Genomic DNA, 16,972 nt, shown 5'->3' on the forward strand with positions numbered 1-16,972 from the left:
CCACTGGACTGACCACAGCTGCATCCACTTCAGCTTCAGAAAACCCACGATCCACCACCACCCACAACCGATTCCTCGCAGGACCTGGAGCAAGATCATCACCGAGCAGCTCACCACCTCCCTCCGCCAGAACCCTCCCACCAGCACAACGGACCCTAACGAAGCAGCCAGCAACCTCACACAGTGGCTCACCAACTGCGCAAATGATCTCGCACCACTGAAGAACCCTCCCAACAGACCCGGCAGCAAGAAAGCCTCCTGGTTCACCGAAGAACTCCAAGAAGAACTGCCGCACCCTCGAGAAAGCCTGGCGTCACGACCAGTCCACGGACAACATGACTGCCCTCAAGCACGCCACCCGCAAACACCACCAGCTGATCCGCACCACCAAGAAGATAGCATTCACAGAACGACTGGACAACAACGCCCACAACAGCAAGGAACTCTTCAGCATCATCATCGAGTTCTCCAACCCCAGTGCCGGAAACAACGACATCACCCCCTCGCAAGACCTCTGCGACTCACTCGCCTCATTCTTCCACCGCAAGATCGCCGATATACACAACAGCTTTGGCACACCAACCTCGCACCCTGCCACCGAACCAGCGCCCCCCACCACCACCCTCTGCGTCTGGACCCCGGTCAGCACCGAAGACACCACCCGCACGATGAACCCCATCCATGCCGGATCACCAACCGACCCCGGCCCCCACCACATCCTCAAAAAGGCCGACTCCACCATCGCACCCCAACTCCGGGACATCATCAACACCTCCTTCAACACCGCCACCTACCCGGAGATCTGGAAGCACGCCGAACTCAGCGCCCTCCTGAAGAAACCAACAGCGGACCCCACCGACCTCAAGAACTACCGCCCCATCTCGCTCCTTCCTTTTCCTGCCAAAGTCATCGAGAAGACCGTCAACAGACAGCTTGCCGCCTTCCTCAAGACGAACGGATCCCTCGACCCCTCGCAGTCCGGGTTCCGAGCCAACCACAGCACCGAGACCGCCCTCATCGCAGCCACTGACGACATCAGATCCCTGCTCGACAACGGGGAAACAGCGGCCCTCATCCTCCTGGACCTCTCTGCAGCATTCGACACTGTCTGCCACCGCACCCTAGTGCAGCGTCTCAACAACATCGGAATCCAAGAGAAGGCACTGGAGTGGATCATCTCGTTCCTCGCCGGTAGAACCCGGAGAGTCAGCCTCCCCCCGTTCAGATCCAAAGCCACCGAAGTCATCTGCGGCGTACCACAAGGATCATCACTCAGCCCAACCCTCTTCAACGTCTACATGAGCCCTCTCGCAGCCATCGCTCGCAAACACAACCTCAACATCATCTCCTACGCCGACGACACCCAGCTGATCCTCTCCCTCACCAACGCCCCGCCACCGCCAGAACCAGCCTGCACGATGGAATGAAAGACGTCGCCGAGTGGATGACGAACAGCCGCCTGAAACTGAACTCAGACAAGACAGAAGTCCTCATCCTAGGAACATCGCCCTCCGCCTGGGACGACTCCTGGTGGCCCCCTGCCCTGGGCACCACTCCTAAGCCAACGGACCATGCACGCAACCTGGGCTTCATCCTGGACCCCTCCCTCTCGATGACCAGACAAGTCAACGCCGTCTCATCATCATGCTTCAACACCCTGCGCACGCTCCGTAAGATCTTCCGATGGATCCCCACCGAAACCAGGAAAACGGTCACCCAGGCACTCGTCACCAGTCGACTGGACTACGGAAACACCCTCTACGCCAGAACCACAGCCAAACTTCAGAAAAGACTCCAGCGCATCCAGAATGCCTCCGCACGACTCGTCCTGGACGTCCCTCGACACAGCCAAATCTCCGGCCACCTGAGAGACCTGCACTGGCTCCCCGTCAGCAAGAGTATCACGTTCAGGCTCCTCACCCACGCACACAAGGCCCTCCACGACCTGGGCCCCAAGCTCCTCAACAACCGCCTGACCTTCTACACGCCCACCCGCCAGCTACAATCGACCAGCCTCGCCCTCGCCGCCGTACCACGCATTCGCAAAGCCACCGCCGGGTGAAGATCCTTCTCCTACCTGGCAGCCAAGACATGGAACTCCCTCCTCCTCTACCTCCGGCTGACCCAGGATCACCTTTCCTTCAGGAAGCTCCTCAAGACCTGGCTCTTCGAGCAGTAGCAGACCCCTCCCCTCCAGCGCCTTGAGACCCTACCGGGTGAGTCCATGATTGATATATATTGCACTTGATGGTCCTTCTGGGACCCCCTGAGAAGGGCTAGGGGGTCAGGGGGTCTCAACCCTGCCCCCTTTTCGTGTTTTCCACTCTTGTTTTGTGCTCTCTTGTGCCTCACTTCTCCTGAGAAACAAGATTGTAAATTGTAAATTGTTGTGTCTTATAAAGCGCACTGCTACCCGGAGGCCTCGTAGCGCTATAGACCGCTGGGGAACCCGTCCTGGCTTTCCCTGTGAGATAGTCCCTCCTGGGGGTCTCCAAGGTGAAACCAGGCATCCCCGGCGTTTGTGTGGGGCCGTTGTGGAGATGAGGCAAGCTAATGCCCAGAGTTGCCGAGTGTGCTCCCTGGTCGGAGTAGGCACCGATGCGAGAATTATCAGTCCGCTGATCCTGATCCAAGACCCTGCCGCGTCGGGAATCGAACCCTGGTCCCGGGCCGTTCTCTGCACTCGGGTCTGCCGCCTCTAACCAGTGAGCCACACCTCTCCACCGATGCCTGCTCAGGTGGTCCCAGAAGGATAATAACATATATAAACGTTATCCACTAATAGAATTCGCATTTACAAAACCTTTGAAATGTATTGAAAAAAAATATAGGTTTCACGCCTGATATAGTTAGGAATTAGCATTTAAAAAACCTTGCAAATTCACTGAAAAAAACATAGGTTTCAAGCCTTATATAGTTAAGAATTAGCATTTAAAAAACCTTGCAAATTCACTTAAAAAACCATAGGTTTCAGGCCTTATATAGTTAGGAATTAGCATTTAAAAAACCTTGCAAATTCACTTAAAAAACCATAGGTTTCAGGCCTTATATAGTTAGGAATTAGCATTTTAAAAACCTTGCAAATTCACCTAAAAAAACCATAGGTTTCAGGCCTTATATAGTTAGGAAGTAGCATTTAAAAAACCATTGAAATTGCTCCTATAAATAGTTGTACTAACTATATTTCGCGCACCCGCAATCCACTGCTGATGATGTCACATATTACATCATTCATGACATGGTCAGCGACATCACTGATGACATCTCAAATGACATCACTGATGACATCTCATTTGACATCACTGATCACATGTAAATGTAAATTGATACTTGTATAGCGCACTACTCACCCGCAAGGGTCTCAAGGCGCTTGTACGAATACCGCTGTGGAACCCATCCTGGCTTTCCCTGTGAGACGTCCACTCCTGGGCACCCCCAAGGTGGAGGCCAGGCATCCTTAGCGTTGTGGGGGCCGTTGTGGAGATTAAGCAAGCTATTGCCCAGAGTTGCAGAGTGGGACTCCATGATTGGAATAGGCACCGAGGCGAGAATTATCAGGTCCGTGGAATTTTGAGCCCAAGACCCGCCGAGGCGGGGAATTGAACCCTGGTCCCGGGCTAGACCTCTGCATCAGGGTCTGCCGCTCTAATCATTGAGCCACACTTCTCCATCACTGATGATATCATTCATGTGATAATACGATGCACCTCCTAACACTCTAATATAACCTTTGATACACCCAGTGTAAAATACAGACTACCATTTTTGAAACCATTGACGCACCAATACCAGTTACTACATACGCACTCACTGATTCCTAGGTCTACACACACATTCACTCATTCACCAATAGAATCACTCACACATACAGTCACTCATCAATACAACACTGTCATATGCACTCATACACCTATACAGACACTCACACACTGCCACTCATCCATGGAGTTACTCACACACCTAGTCAGTCATGCAAAGCATCAATCACACTTCCATTTCCTCAACTATACAGTTATACACACAACACCTTACTTATTCAAACATATACTAACCCATACTTACTCTCTTATACAATCACTGATACAAGTACACAATGATCCATACAGCCACTCGCACATTCACTGGCTCTCATGTATAGTCATTTATATATGCCAACTCTCACATGCACTGTGTTTTACATATGTACTTACTTGGACATGTAGCACTGAGATATCCATTCACTCCCCAACACACCCATTCACACAGTCAACCGCCCATATAGCTGTTTCCACATGCACTCTTGAACTCCTACACCTAGTGAATCAACTGCTCACACATCTATGCACAGAGTCACACACCTCCCAGCCACCCACACACACACACTCAGTCTCCCATTCAAATACTTGGGCAACCAATCAATAACCCATATAGCCACTCATATAGCTACTGATCAACACATGCAGCAGCTTACACAAAACAGACATACTGAGGCACACATTCAGACAGTTTAGTCACTAACCCATGCATTTAGTAAGACACATTTAATCACTCACTCATACAGTCAGTCACGCACCTACTAAATCTTTCATCCAGACACTTATACATCCACTCATTCTTCAATATGTAAAACATATTTAAACTTTACAGAAACACACAGTCACTGGATGATGTCATCAGTGATGTCATCAGTGATGTCAAATGAGATGCCATCAGTGATGTCATCAGTGATGTCATTTGAGATGTCATCAGTGATGTCATAAGTGATGTCACTGACCATGTCATGAATGATGTAATATGTGACATCATCAGCAGTGGATTGGGGGTGCGCGAAATATAGTTAGTACAACTAACCATATAGGAGCAATTTCAATGGTTTTTTAAATGCTAATTCCTAACTATATAAGGCCTGAAACCTATGTTTTTTTAAGTGAATATATATATATATATATATATATATATATATATATATATATATATATATATATATATACACACACATACATGCCGCCTATAGAGAAAAAGGTTACAAAAAATGCTTAAATTGCATTGGATATTTTCATTTAAAAATAACCATACACATTGAACATTTCTGCAATACAGAAAACGAAAATTGTACAGTGTAAAACAGCTTTTATTTGAAAGGAAAAAGGCAAGGGAATTATAAGCATTGTTAGCCAACAGTTGCATTGAAAATCATAACAGAGAACACTGGTACTGTGCCTTCAAGGCCTTCTGAATCCCATCATGCCCCACAGATGACAGTTAGGTCAGGTCTTTTTTAGGGTGATAAGAAACATTCAGAGAATAAACCACATCGCAGCTGCTGTGTGAAGTATTCGGAGGAGGGAGGTTGCTAATGACTTTGATGAGTATTCCCCTGGAAGAGAACTAGGATTACAGGTAAGTAACTTATCATTCTCTTCCATTGGATACTCATCAATATTCATAAGCATTGAATAGAATAGTAAACCCATTCCACACCTCTGCAGATGAATACAGTACAGTACAGTTCTAAGCAGCTAATAACCCAATCAATCAATCACATTTCTAAGTGAAGACTGCCATACTTGGGCATCTGCTTGAGTGTCTGAGTCTAGGCAATAATGGCGAGCAAAGGTATGCACCGATTTCCATGTTGCAGCTTTACAGATCCCTGCGATGGGTACGTTTCTGAATAGACCAGCAGTGGCTCCCTTAGCCCTTGTAGAGTGAGCTCTAAGTCGACAAGGGAGTTTTTTTTGGCTAACTGGTAACCAAGAGAAATGCAAGAGACTATCTACCTAGAGATAGATTGCTTGGAACAAGCCAAACTAGTGCACTTTTGATCATAGTTGTTAAATAAGTGGCCAGAACGTCTGATCTCCTTGGTTCTGTCAAGGTTAAACTTAAAGACCCTTTTCAAATCTAAGGAATGCAAAGGCCTTCTTGGTGGAGTGGAAGAGTTGGGAAAAAACATTAGGAGAGTAATGGTCTGATTGATATGAAAATCAGAGATGACCATAGGCAAAACATTAGGGCATGTTCTCATGACCACCCTGTTGAATAAAAAATTAGATAAAGTTTTTTTGCGCAAAGAGCTTAGATTTTGCTGACACTGCGCGCTGAAGTGATAACCACTAGGAAATCTGTCTTGCAGATAATGTGTTATAAAGACGCTTTGTGTATGGATTCAAAATGGGGGGGGGGGGCATTCCTTTTGAGAAAACCGCATTAAGCTCCCATGAGGGATAGGGTGACCTTACAGGTGGGTAAACCTTTTTTAAACCCTCTAGGAAGGATTTGACTACATGCATTTGGACAAAGGAAATCTGCATAGGGGATTTCTGTAGGTATTAATGGCCTCAAGGTGAACCTTTAAGGCAGACTTGGCTAGGTGTATTAAGTAAGGTATGATTCCCTGTTCTTGACCTAGAATCGCTTGATGACTGTTGTGGATACACCATAGATAGAAACGCTTCCATTTGAAAGCGTACAATTTCCTGGTAGAAGGCCTTCTAAATTCTTTCAAGATGCCCATACAGTCTAGTGAAAGGCCTAAGGGTCTATACTGCATGAATACAGGAGCCATGCCGTCAAGCTCGTCAAACTCAGAGAGGGAAGGTTGGGGAGGGGAGTTCCGGCCTGCATGGCAACCTCCTGTGTGGCCTTTCGGACAGGTGAAGAAGGTCCGAGTACCACCACTGGTGAGGCCACTCGGAACCATCAAAATCATGTGTACTCTGGCATTGGGAACAATGTAGATGCACAATTCCATGGATCCCAGCAGAGAGGCTATTTGTTTCTCGAAGCACAGAGAGTGTGGAGGAGAGTCAGACATTTGGGGTTGATTGAGGATAATCACTCCTCCGAAGGATACACTCTTGTATTTTCGGTATCCAGGATTTATCCCAAATAATGGTTTGTCTGCATTGGAATGAGAGTGTTTTTTAAAAACTGATTTGTAGTCCAAACTACTGTAGCACTTGAATGCAGGCCTGAAGATGTTCCTGAGTGTGGCTAGGAGAGGAACCTTTGATTATCCAGTCATCTAAGTATGGGTAGATGAAGATTTTCCTACTCCACATGTAAGCAGCTTCCACCACCATGCACTTGGAGAATGCATGAGGGGCTGACTTGAGCCCAAAGGGCAGGACCTTGTATTGGTAGTGCGTGGATGCTACTTTGAAATCCAGGAACTTCCGATGTTTCGTGATGACAGGAATGTGGAAAAAGGCATCCTACAGATCAGTTGTTCACATTTAGTGCCCCTGGTGGAGCTTGGGTCAAATTTGATGGAGAGCAAGCATTCTGAACGTCTCTTTGAGGACAAATTTGTTCAAGAGTCTTAGGTCGACTATGAGGGGTGGCTCATGGTTATCAAGAGAGATTACACAAGGCAGTTGTACCCTGGATCGTATTGGTTTTAAAGGAGGGAGATCAAATATGTGGAACCTGGTGTATACATTGTACATGTCAATCCACCAAACATGCACATCGTATTGTGTTTATTTGAAGCATATGTTTACTGTTTAATAAATTAATAATAAAAAAAGAGTCAGGTCAAGAATGGGTCTATACTCTCGATTCGGACCCTTTTTCATCACTAGAAAGTAGCGTGAGTAAATTTCTAGCCTTCGTTGGAAAGCTGACACTTTTTTCAATGGCACCTCCCTAGAGCAGTGTGTTGACTTCTTTCTGTACCAACATCTGTTGGAAGAGCAAACGTTTCCCTGGTGGAATGGCAGGAGGCTTGATCTTGAACTTGATGGAATAGCCATTTTGTACAATACTTAAGACCCATTTGTCTTATGTGAGGCACTCGTCGAGATGTGCTATAATACTTTCCCCCACCGGAGTGGGACACGGAGCAAGGGGAAGCAAGTGTTCGTTATGCTGGAGGCTTTGTTGTTGAAGCTGCTGGACGAGGGGTTCCTGTCTCTCGGGCAGGTCTGCGAGCATGGTAGTGTGACCTTCCTTGGTTCTGTTGGTGAGTTGACCATTGAGGGGTTTGAACAGTCTGTTGGTAGGAGCGGCGGTCGTATGGATGGAACCTGCAGGTGAATTCTTTCTTTTTCTCAAGGCCCACCGCCTTGAGTGTGTCCTAATCTGTTTTAATCTTTGCCGTCTCGTCATACACATGGGTGCCAAAAAGAGAATTGCCCAAGAATGGCAGATTTAGAATTTGATGTTGAGCCTCAGATTTTAGACCGATCGGGTGTAACCAGGAAGGTCTTCGGGCACAGATACCACGTACATAGCTATGGGCTGCAAGATCGGAGGTATCAGCAGCTGCACTAATTATCTGGTTAGCCACCAGACCACCCTCTTGAAGTATCTCTTGGAAATCCTGTTTGTCCTCTTGGGACAACTTGTCAGTGAACCGAGACAGAAAATCCCATAGCGACCTGTCATACCTTCCCAACAGAGCAGAGGCGCTAGCGACTTTCGTGAAATATGCTGAGGTGTTCCACATCTGTTAGCCCAACAAGTCCATTTGTTTACTGTCTTTTTCCAGTGGCACTGTGTAAGACCACAAACTCAGATGTTTACTTCTGGCAGCAGCCAAAATGACCAAATCAGTGGTGGATCTGACCTGAGAAAAAGTAGATCTTGACCAGGGGCTTTGTATTTCTGTAGAATACTTGGCAGAGCTAGACCTATGGACACTGGTGTAAGAAACCGATGTAAAGCTGGTTCCAACAACTTTGGCGCAAGAGGCAAAAGGGGTCTGGATGCTACTGTGTGATGTAGCTTTTAAAAGATAATTGGTGTAGACGTAACCAGTACTGGTATGTCTATGTTGTGTTTTGTTGCCCCTATGATCAGCAATTCATTAGATGTGATAAGGTAATCTACAGGAGACACTGTTACTGGAGGAGTGTCAGACAGCTTCAGAGATTAGTCCCTCACAGAAGAACGGGAGGTGGTGGAGGACCATGAAGGAGATCTGTTCCTCTGTGAGAGATGAGAATAGCGAGCTGGTTAGTGTCTTCTGTGGGGGTCCTAGACCGCGATCTTCGTCCTTAAGGCGACAGTGAGCACCTAAGTCTCGTGGTTGGAATATATGAGGCGATTGTGCTGAAAGCACATGAGATGAAGCCTCAGGCGAGAATGTGCAAGGTGGAGAATCCTTTGGAGGTGGGGTATGATGAGAGACCCTGGAAGGTGAATAAAGTTGTGAATAGTTCGAAGATGGACTGTGATGTGGAACACGCCAATGGGTTGCACTCTATAACCCTTGCGAAGACAGATGAATGAATTTTTCTGTAGTATGAACACTCCTGTCCTCCGTAGATGGGCTTTGTTGCGTTCTCGATGTCAATCGGCTGATTTTGGTCATTGATCCCCGTGCCCTCGACATCGATCTTCGCCTCAACGTCGATCGAGATTTCTATGCTTATGAAGGCCTTGTCGTTATTGGCGCCGGTGTCAACGGCGACCTGTGGAAGGGCAGAGTATGAGTCTATGTCGTCTCTGGGCCCTTTGACTTTGACTGTGGTATTTTTGCCAGTGACCTGCTAGATGGTACCTTCGTCATCGACTTCGATGTTGGGGAATGTGACCGGGCCGTCAACTATCTTTGTGTCTGCGGGGCTGTTGCCGTATACATTGAAGGTGAATCCTCCATTGTCAGACTCTTCATCATCAATGGGTGTCCCTCCAGTGCTTTAGACTTCGATAAAGATGCCGACTGCCTCACCAGTGACTTCCTACCTGTTGACAGCAAGCGGTGCGTTTGGTGTTTTGGATCTTCTCTCTGTCCCTAAGAGTTCTTCTCAAAAACTGCTGGGAGTAATAGCATGTGTCAGGGATGTGAGAGGCAGGCAAACATGCAATGTGGGTCTGATTTTGTCATCCTTTTGATACAGGAAGTACACTTTTTGAAAAAGAGATGGCATTTTATGACTGAGAAGAAATTATTTTCAGTTGGGGAAAAAAGGTTAAAAGCACTTAGGGTACTTAAAACCATCGAGTAAAGGTGAAAAATTGAAAGATTGACGAGGACATTTTGACAAAATTAGCAAAAAATGAAGAGCTCAGTGCTCCAGGATCCTCTGTGAAGGGGCCCGAAAAAAGAACTGACCTAACTGTCACCTGTGGGGTATGATGAAATTCAGGAGGTACTAAATACCAGATGGCAGTTTTCTCTGTTATGATTTTCAATGCAGCCTAATGGCTAACAATGCTTTTCATTCCCTTGCCATTTTCCTTTCAAATAAAGGCTATGTTTTAAAGGGTCAAATGTTCATTTTCTGTATTGCAGAAATGTTCAATGTGTATGGCTCATTTTAAATTAAAACAAATCAATACTTTTTTTGCCATGTTTTCTTTAGGGTGCATGTACGTGTGTGTTATATATATATATATGTTTAGGATACTATTACTTTTAAAAGTTGTTAAATATACATATATAGTATTTTGTATGTTGTCTGGGTTCTCTGCATTTGGGCGGGACTATTCATGGTGTCCCCGTATGTGGGCGGGACTATTCCCGGGGTCCCTACACGTGGGTGGGACTATTCAATGCTTATGACTATTGATGAGTATCCCCTGAAAGAGAACCAGATAGTTCAAACCTGAAAGTTGCTCTCACCCGACCTGCCCCAGTGACAGCTGAGTACTAAGAAATACAAATATGCCAATGGTAAGGCTCCAGTGTGAGTAGTCAGAGCAGGACTATTTATGAGAGGCTTGGGGCCAGCTCTTAAAGGGCAAGCAATGGCATACATGAGAAATGAGTGTTGGGGTCTTTTATGAGTGGCAAAGGATGGTTTTTTTAGAGAGGCAGTGACAGGGATATACATGAGATTAGAACCTTTGTGCAGAGTTCTGAGAAAAAACACAATTAAGGGTTTCACAGGCTTTCTGCGCTGCAGCTGCAAAGGAAGGACCCGACAAGGATGAAGGAACACAGGCTGTGCTCTTCAGCAAATCAGGAGACAGATTTTTCTGGCCGCACTCTCAGCCCCTATGTTTTCCCTCAAAACATTTCTGCCTTGATGTGGTTTCGTTAAAGTGCGGCATATATTTTTTTTACTCACCACAACCACTGGTGAGTTTACATCACAGTCTTCACAAAGATGAAAAACCATCCAGTGGGAACGAAAAACGGGCTTATATGTTTTCTTAACGTTTTATAACGATGGCTTTCCCTCACCCCAGGGAATATTCATCAGGTGTTTCTATGAAGCAGGGGACCAAAAACGAGATAATTTATCCTTTCCTTTTGTGTGTGCCACCATCTGTTTGGAGGTTGATTTTGACTTTCGAGTTCTAAGTGTTTGCTCTCTTAGCAGAGTATCGTGGGACCTGTGTATCAGCAAATGCTTGAGAGGAATAACATGTTGTCGTACTTCTAATTCCATGTTTGTTATTTTTCACGTGGTACTCTTGGGCATTCTCATAAACTTTCTCTGTTCTGTTTTATCTCCTCATGAATTTTTTTGCCTTGTGTGCATCTTCATTTACTGTGTCAGCTCTGTCTACAGATTTCTGGACTGTCTCAGCTTAGTGTACATGACCACTAAACTGCCTTTTCTGTTTGTGTCTTTTTCTCCTCTGTGTATCTTTTTCTGAACAATGCCTGATCTAGATAGTGTATGTCAACATGGACTGTCTGCTTTGTGCCTGCTTCTATTCTAAGAACAGCGATTTGAACAGCCTTTACTGTTTGAATGCCCTCTTTGTCTTCCTATTTGCATACGTTCTCAGGTGCAGTTTGTCCTCAATAAGACGGTCTTATTGAATTTGGTATTTCTTTCTTGCAGCTTTGGAGCTACTACCATTATCACAGCCCATCACCTTGGTACTGGAGGAGGATGGCACCATCGTGGACGATGAAGACTACTTCCAGTGTTTACCATCGAACACCAAGTTTATGGCTCTGAGTGGAATACAGACATGGACACCAATGTCTCCTGGTACGCATGTGATTGTTTGCCAATAGATGCATCAGACTCTTGGATGGGATACTTCTGTTGCCTTAAAATTCGTACCTAGGCCATCTTGTTCATGCTCAATGTAACTGCGTGGAAAAAGGGAGTAAGCAACTCTGCTTTGCTGACAGAAGTGTCTCCCTTGGTTACTTGCTTGTCCACTCCAGACACTGAGGAAGATTCCCTCCTCGGAGCACATGTGAGCCCCAATCTACTCCATCAGGCCACACTGCTGATATCCTTTGCTGAAAACTAAAAACTGAAAATCCACCCACAAGTAATATGTTTTACTCAACATTGATGCTCAGTGTTTTACGAGATGTTCCACTACTGTGGTCATGTTTTGTTGAAATCATGTTTGCACTATTCTGCCTGATCCCAATTTGTGTTCGAGGTGGTGAAGAATGATTACATTATCTGAGGAGAGTTCCATCACAACTTTTATGAGCTTTCTTCATGCAGAAAGAGGTCGATTGGTTGTTCGGGAGTGGCATTTACAAAGTTTGCCCATTCCATCAAATACTTTTTTTAAAAACATGTAAACTTGAGGCCCAGTTAACACTGCTTCTCAAAAATGCTGGTACCACCCCTTTTAAAGATAATGTTCATGTTGGATTTGGGCTGTCAAGCTTCCTTCTCTTTCAGCCACAGCCATAGTTAATTTCCCATTCACAAACTTAAATAAATTGCTCAAATGCCCAAGCACCATTTAAAAACCCTTAACATCAATCAAATATTGCCTCTTTGTTTGTTCTTTCTTCCAATCCTAATTTGTGTGAGGTTTGCTATTGGTAACAACCGCATTCATTTAGGGGTATATAGCTCCTAGTGCAAAAGGGGGCGATGAGAACATTTGTCCATGTTTGTAGGTACTTGACTGCTGTAGTTCAACCATGTCACTATCCTTCAGTAAAGATTTGAAGTACCTCCTCTTTGTTGAGCACAAAACCTCGGGATGAAGACTGTGCCTATCATGAACACTCTGTTTTCTGTCTCCTCTTGTTTGTCAGGTGGAGGTGGATTTATACCTCATCCTCCTCATGTATCTTCAGCATTTGTGGATGAATTAGACTCCTCGACCATGCCACGGTGGAAGCAGTTGGCTGCACAGTTAAAATGTGACTTATCCCAGATCATTCTGCTCTCTGAAGAAGATCTCCAGGTATTTGTTATGGATATCCCTAACATTTAAGCAAACACAGAGGACACTGAGAGGGGGTGGATGTTGGTGATAGAACGATTCCTGATATTAATTAAAAAGGAAGGCAAGTTATGAACCGAAAAGAATCCCCATGGTTTATTGTGAGCTCATAACGATATTGAGTCCCTTGTAGCATGCTTTCTTTACCATTGATCTGTGCTTCTGTTAAAACTGACAACATCAATGCATTTGTGTGCATGGTAATAAGCACCTGGCTTACTCCAGAAATATGCACAAGCAACTTGTCTGATACATGAAAGCTTGTTGGTTACATGCAGCCAGTAGCTACTTTGAAGCATTCCCTGGCCTAACACATCACACACTCGTAGACAAATCAGATAGGGTGATGATTAAGGGCCTGATTTAGATCTTGATGGGACTCCCTTCGTCCCTGCGTGGTGGCGGTTTTAAGTACCTTATTCTAGCTGACAGAGTCCCAATTGCCATATTTAAATGTGTGGTGACTGAACCGCCATCCACATCGAGACTGTTTACTGTCGTGTAAGCGGCACACCTCCATCAACGCGACAGACTCCATTGCTGGCTAACAGTACTCTTTCGCCATCAAGCTGGGGGGGGTTTTGCGCCTGGCCGATTTAGATTTCCCTGTTGTATTGGTGTTGTCTTAGCGGCGGTCTCCTGACTAAGTGTGAGTCCCTGGTGGAGTGGAGACTGGTAAGTACCACTTTTATAACGTGTCACTAAAGCCTACAGGTTGTGTGTGTTTAAAAATATATGTAGGTAATGTGTCATGCCCCTTTTTATACAAATAGTGTATCACGCATACAACATACACAAACTATTGAATCTACCCACATGCACCACAAACACAACACCCATAACACCAATAAACAAAAAAAAAGTTGGAATACAGGTGTGTTCATTTTACAATGATAGGTTGTAAAATGAACACTAATGCATTACACATAAGAATAAAATTGCATGTAAAGGCAATGTTAAAATACTCAAGGCTGAAGGAAATTTTAACACACCATTCCTAGTGAGACATTACTTTTGATCCTGGCGACAACGGAGTTGATTAGTGTTGTGATCAAGTTGTAGTAGCAAAGGATGGACTTTACAATAGGGTACAAGACAGAAACAGAATTGGGAAATAGTAAAAAAGGTATGTTTTTACCTCATTTCATTCAAATCCTCCAACTCAGGTATGGAGGTATCCTCTGCACAGTTGCCCAGACTGAAAGGCACATCGTGATTAGGCAGGCGGCAATCCTGGCTGGACTCCCTCCGACAGCTGCTTTTGCCTATGGTGCCATCAACGCGCGAGGGAAATGCTAGTGGAGTTGGCGGCATTCGTATGGTCTTCGGTCCATGGACTGGCCAACATCTAAATCAAGCGAGCAGCCACCAAGTAGGCAGGCAGGGTAACAGGACCAGATCCACCAATATCTAAATTAGGCCCTAAGTCATCCAAACACGTCAAGTTCTGGCGTTATCGTAAGCTGGAAAATGCCAAAGTTTTAGTAAATACTTAAAGGCTAAGTTCAAACTGCAGTGAAGGCCCTGTTCACAGTGAAGGCCCTATTCACACAAGTCCTCAAACACACCTACAAATGTAAACAGTCTTTGAACTAAAATCAAGGAAGTAGTAGTTTCTTACCTGTAACTCCAGTTCTGTAGTAGGGGTATCTCTGTTATAGTCATAATCTAGTGAATAGTCCCGCCCATGTGCGGGGACCCCGGAGCAATCAAAAATAGTCTCTTAAGTTGTCTTCTTCTGCAGTCCTGCATAGGCACTTAAGAGAAAATCAAAGACAAATAATGCAGCCTAAAGTACAAGGCTACACTGGCCAGCACTTCATCATGAAGTGAAAAGGATAGCCAAATAAATTCAAATTTTATACATTTTGCCAAGTTTCACACATAGAGAAACTCCCCTTCGCACAAATCTTTTGAAATGATAGAGAGGAAGGGCTGGACAGACACGCCCCATAGGCTGCCATTATGTGTCTGGAAAAGGGATACCGTGCCTTTAAGGAACTTTCAAGAGACCCTCGGTATCCCAGAATGCACAGCCAAGTCCTTTTACTTTCAGTTCTTTTTGAAGGTGTATAAAGCAAGGCCTGTAGCATACAGTACATTAACCTTTTCTCCACCGGGGAGGAGGGCGGGCGCTTATGACTATAACAGAGATACCCCTACTACAGAACTGGAGTAACAGGTAAGAAACTACTCCTTCTGTAGTAGGGGGTCTCTGTGTATAGTCATAATCTAGTGACTAGAATGGCAAGCCCATCCCAACAAACCAATCCGGCGGTGGAGGAAAAAGACAACACCACTACTTGTGGAAACAGATTTCTCAACAAAGCCTGCCCAACCTGAGCATCTTCTCTGGCATCAGAGTCCAGACAGTAGTATTTAGCAAAGGTATGGACCGACTTCCACTTAGCAGCCCTACAGATCTCTGCAACAGGAATAGTACGTAGCAAAGCCGTTGTAGCCGCTTTGCCCCTGGTGGAATGAGCCTAGGCTTACCCCCTAAGGTTTTGTTATCCTTTTGGTAACATAACTGGATACAGGACACAATCCACCTCGAGATGGACTGTTTTGAGGTGGCAGGACCAGTCCTGACCGACCCATAATTGACGAACAATTGGTCTGACCTGCGAATGTCCTTGGTCTTATCCAAGTAGAATTTCAACACCCTTCTGACATTCAGGGAATGAAGAGACCTTTCCGATGGAGTGGAAGGATTTTGGAAAAACATAGGTAAAGTTATAGTCTGATAGACATGGAAATCAGAAATCACCTTAGGAAGGAACTTGGAGTGAGTACGCATCACAACCTTAGCAGCATGAAATACAGTATAAGGTTCTTGGTAACACAATGCCTGAATTTCACCCCCCCTGCGGGCCGATGTAATGGCCACGAGGAAAGCCGCCTTTCATGATAAGTGCTGTAGTGAAGCCTTATGAATAGGTTCAAACGTTTCCTTCATCAACCTGGACAGCACCACATTCAGCTCCCACAAAGGCGAAGGACGCCGAACAGGAGGAAACACTTTCTTCAATCCTTCCCAAAAAATCTTTAATCACAGGAATCTTACAGAAGGATGTCTGTGAAGGGCATCTCCTATACGCAGTTAACGCTGCGAGGTGAACCTTAATAGAATGAAAATTAAGGCCAGATTGAGCCAAATGCAAAAGGTATGGAAGTATGACATCTTCCTTGCAGGTTTCAGAACATAGTTCCTAGCCGTACACCAGATGCAGAACCTTGAAGGTATAGGAAATCCTAGTGGAAGGTCGCTTAGCCTACTTGAGTATATCCATGCAATCATCAGGCAGATTCAGGTGTCCATATTGCACTATTTCAGGAGCCACGCCGCCAAGCTCAACGATGAGAGGTTGGGGTGCACTATCTGCCCCCGAACTTCGTGAGAAGGTCCGGCCGACACGGCAGCCGCAGGTGGGATAGGGGAGACCTGCGAAGCGGGTCCGTGAACCACCACGTCGGGGCCACTCCGGAGCAATGAGGATCATCCGTGCTCTGGACTGAGACAGCTTGATGAGTACCGCCCGAATCAGGGGAATGGGAGGAAAGGCGTACAGAAAGCTGTTAGACCAGCTGTTCCCTAGCGCGTTCCCCAGAGTCCCCTGATGGTAATACCTGGAGGCGAAGTCTCTGCATTTTCTGTTTTCGGCAGTCGCGAACAGATCTACGTCTGGAGTGCCCCACCTGTCGAAGATGTTTCCTAGCACCTCATCGTGTAGGACCCACTCGTGGGTTTCTTGCACCAGCCTGCTGAGTGCGTCCGCCTGAGCATTCTGCCCACCTGGCAGATGGGTAGCCGTTATCGACAGGCCTCTAGCTAGCAGCCAGTGCCAGATCGCCTGCACTTCTTGTGACAGTGTGC

At 45.8% G+C, this 16,972-nt stretch overlaps 1 protein-coding gene across 1 annotated transcript in view; it reads left to right on the plus strand.

Annotated features, from left to right (window-relative positions):
• DFFA (DNA fragmentation factor subunit alpha) overlaps window positions 1–16,972 on the plus strand; it is a 126,564-nt gene that overhangs the window by 33,723 nt on the left and 75,869 nt on the right. The window contains exons 2-3 of the mRNA XM_086921341.1: window positions 11,727–11,879; window positions 12,905–13,056. Of these exons, the coding sequence (XP_086777467.1) occupies window positions 11,727–11,879; window positions 12,905–13,056 (305 nt within the window). The remainder of the gene's footprint in view (window positions 1–11,726; window positions 11,880–12,904; window positions 13,057–16,972) is intronic.

This window comes from Lissotriton vulgaris, chromosome 5 (genome assembly GCF_964263255.1).
Source record: "Lissotriton vulgaris chromosome 5, aLisVul1.2, whole genome shotgun sequence".
Taxonomy (NCBI): domain Eukaryota; kingdom Metazoa; phylum Chordata; class Amphibia; order Caudata; family Salamandridae; genus Lissotriton; species Lissotriton vulgaris.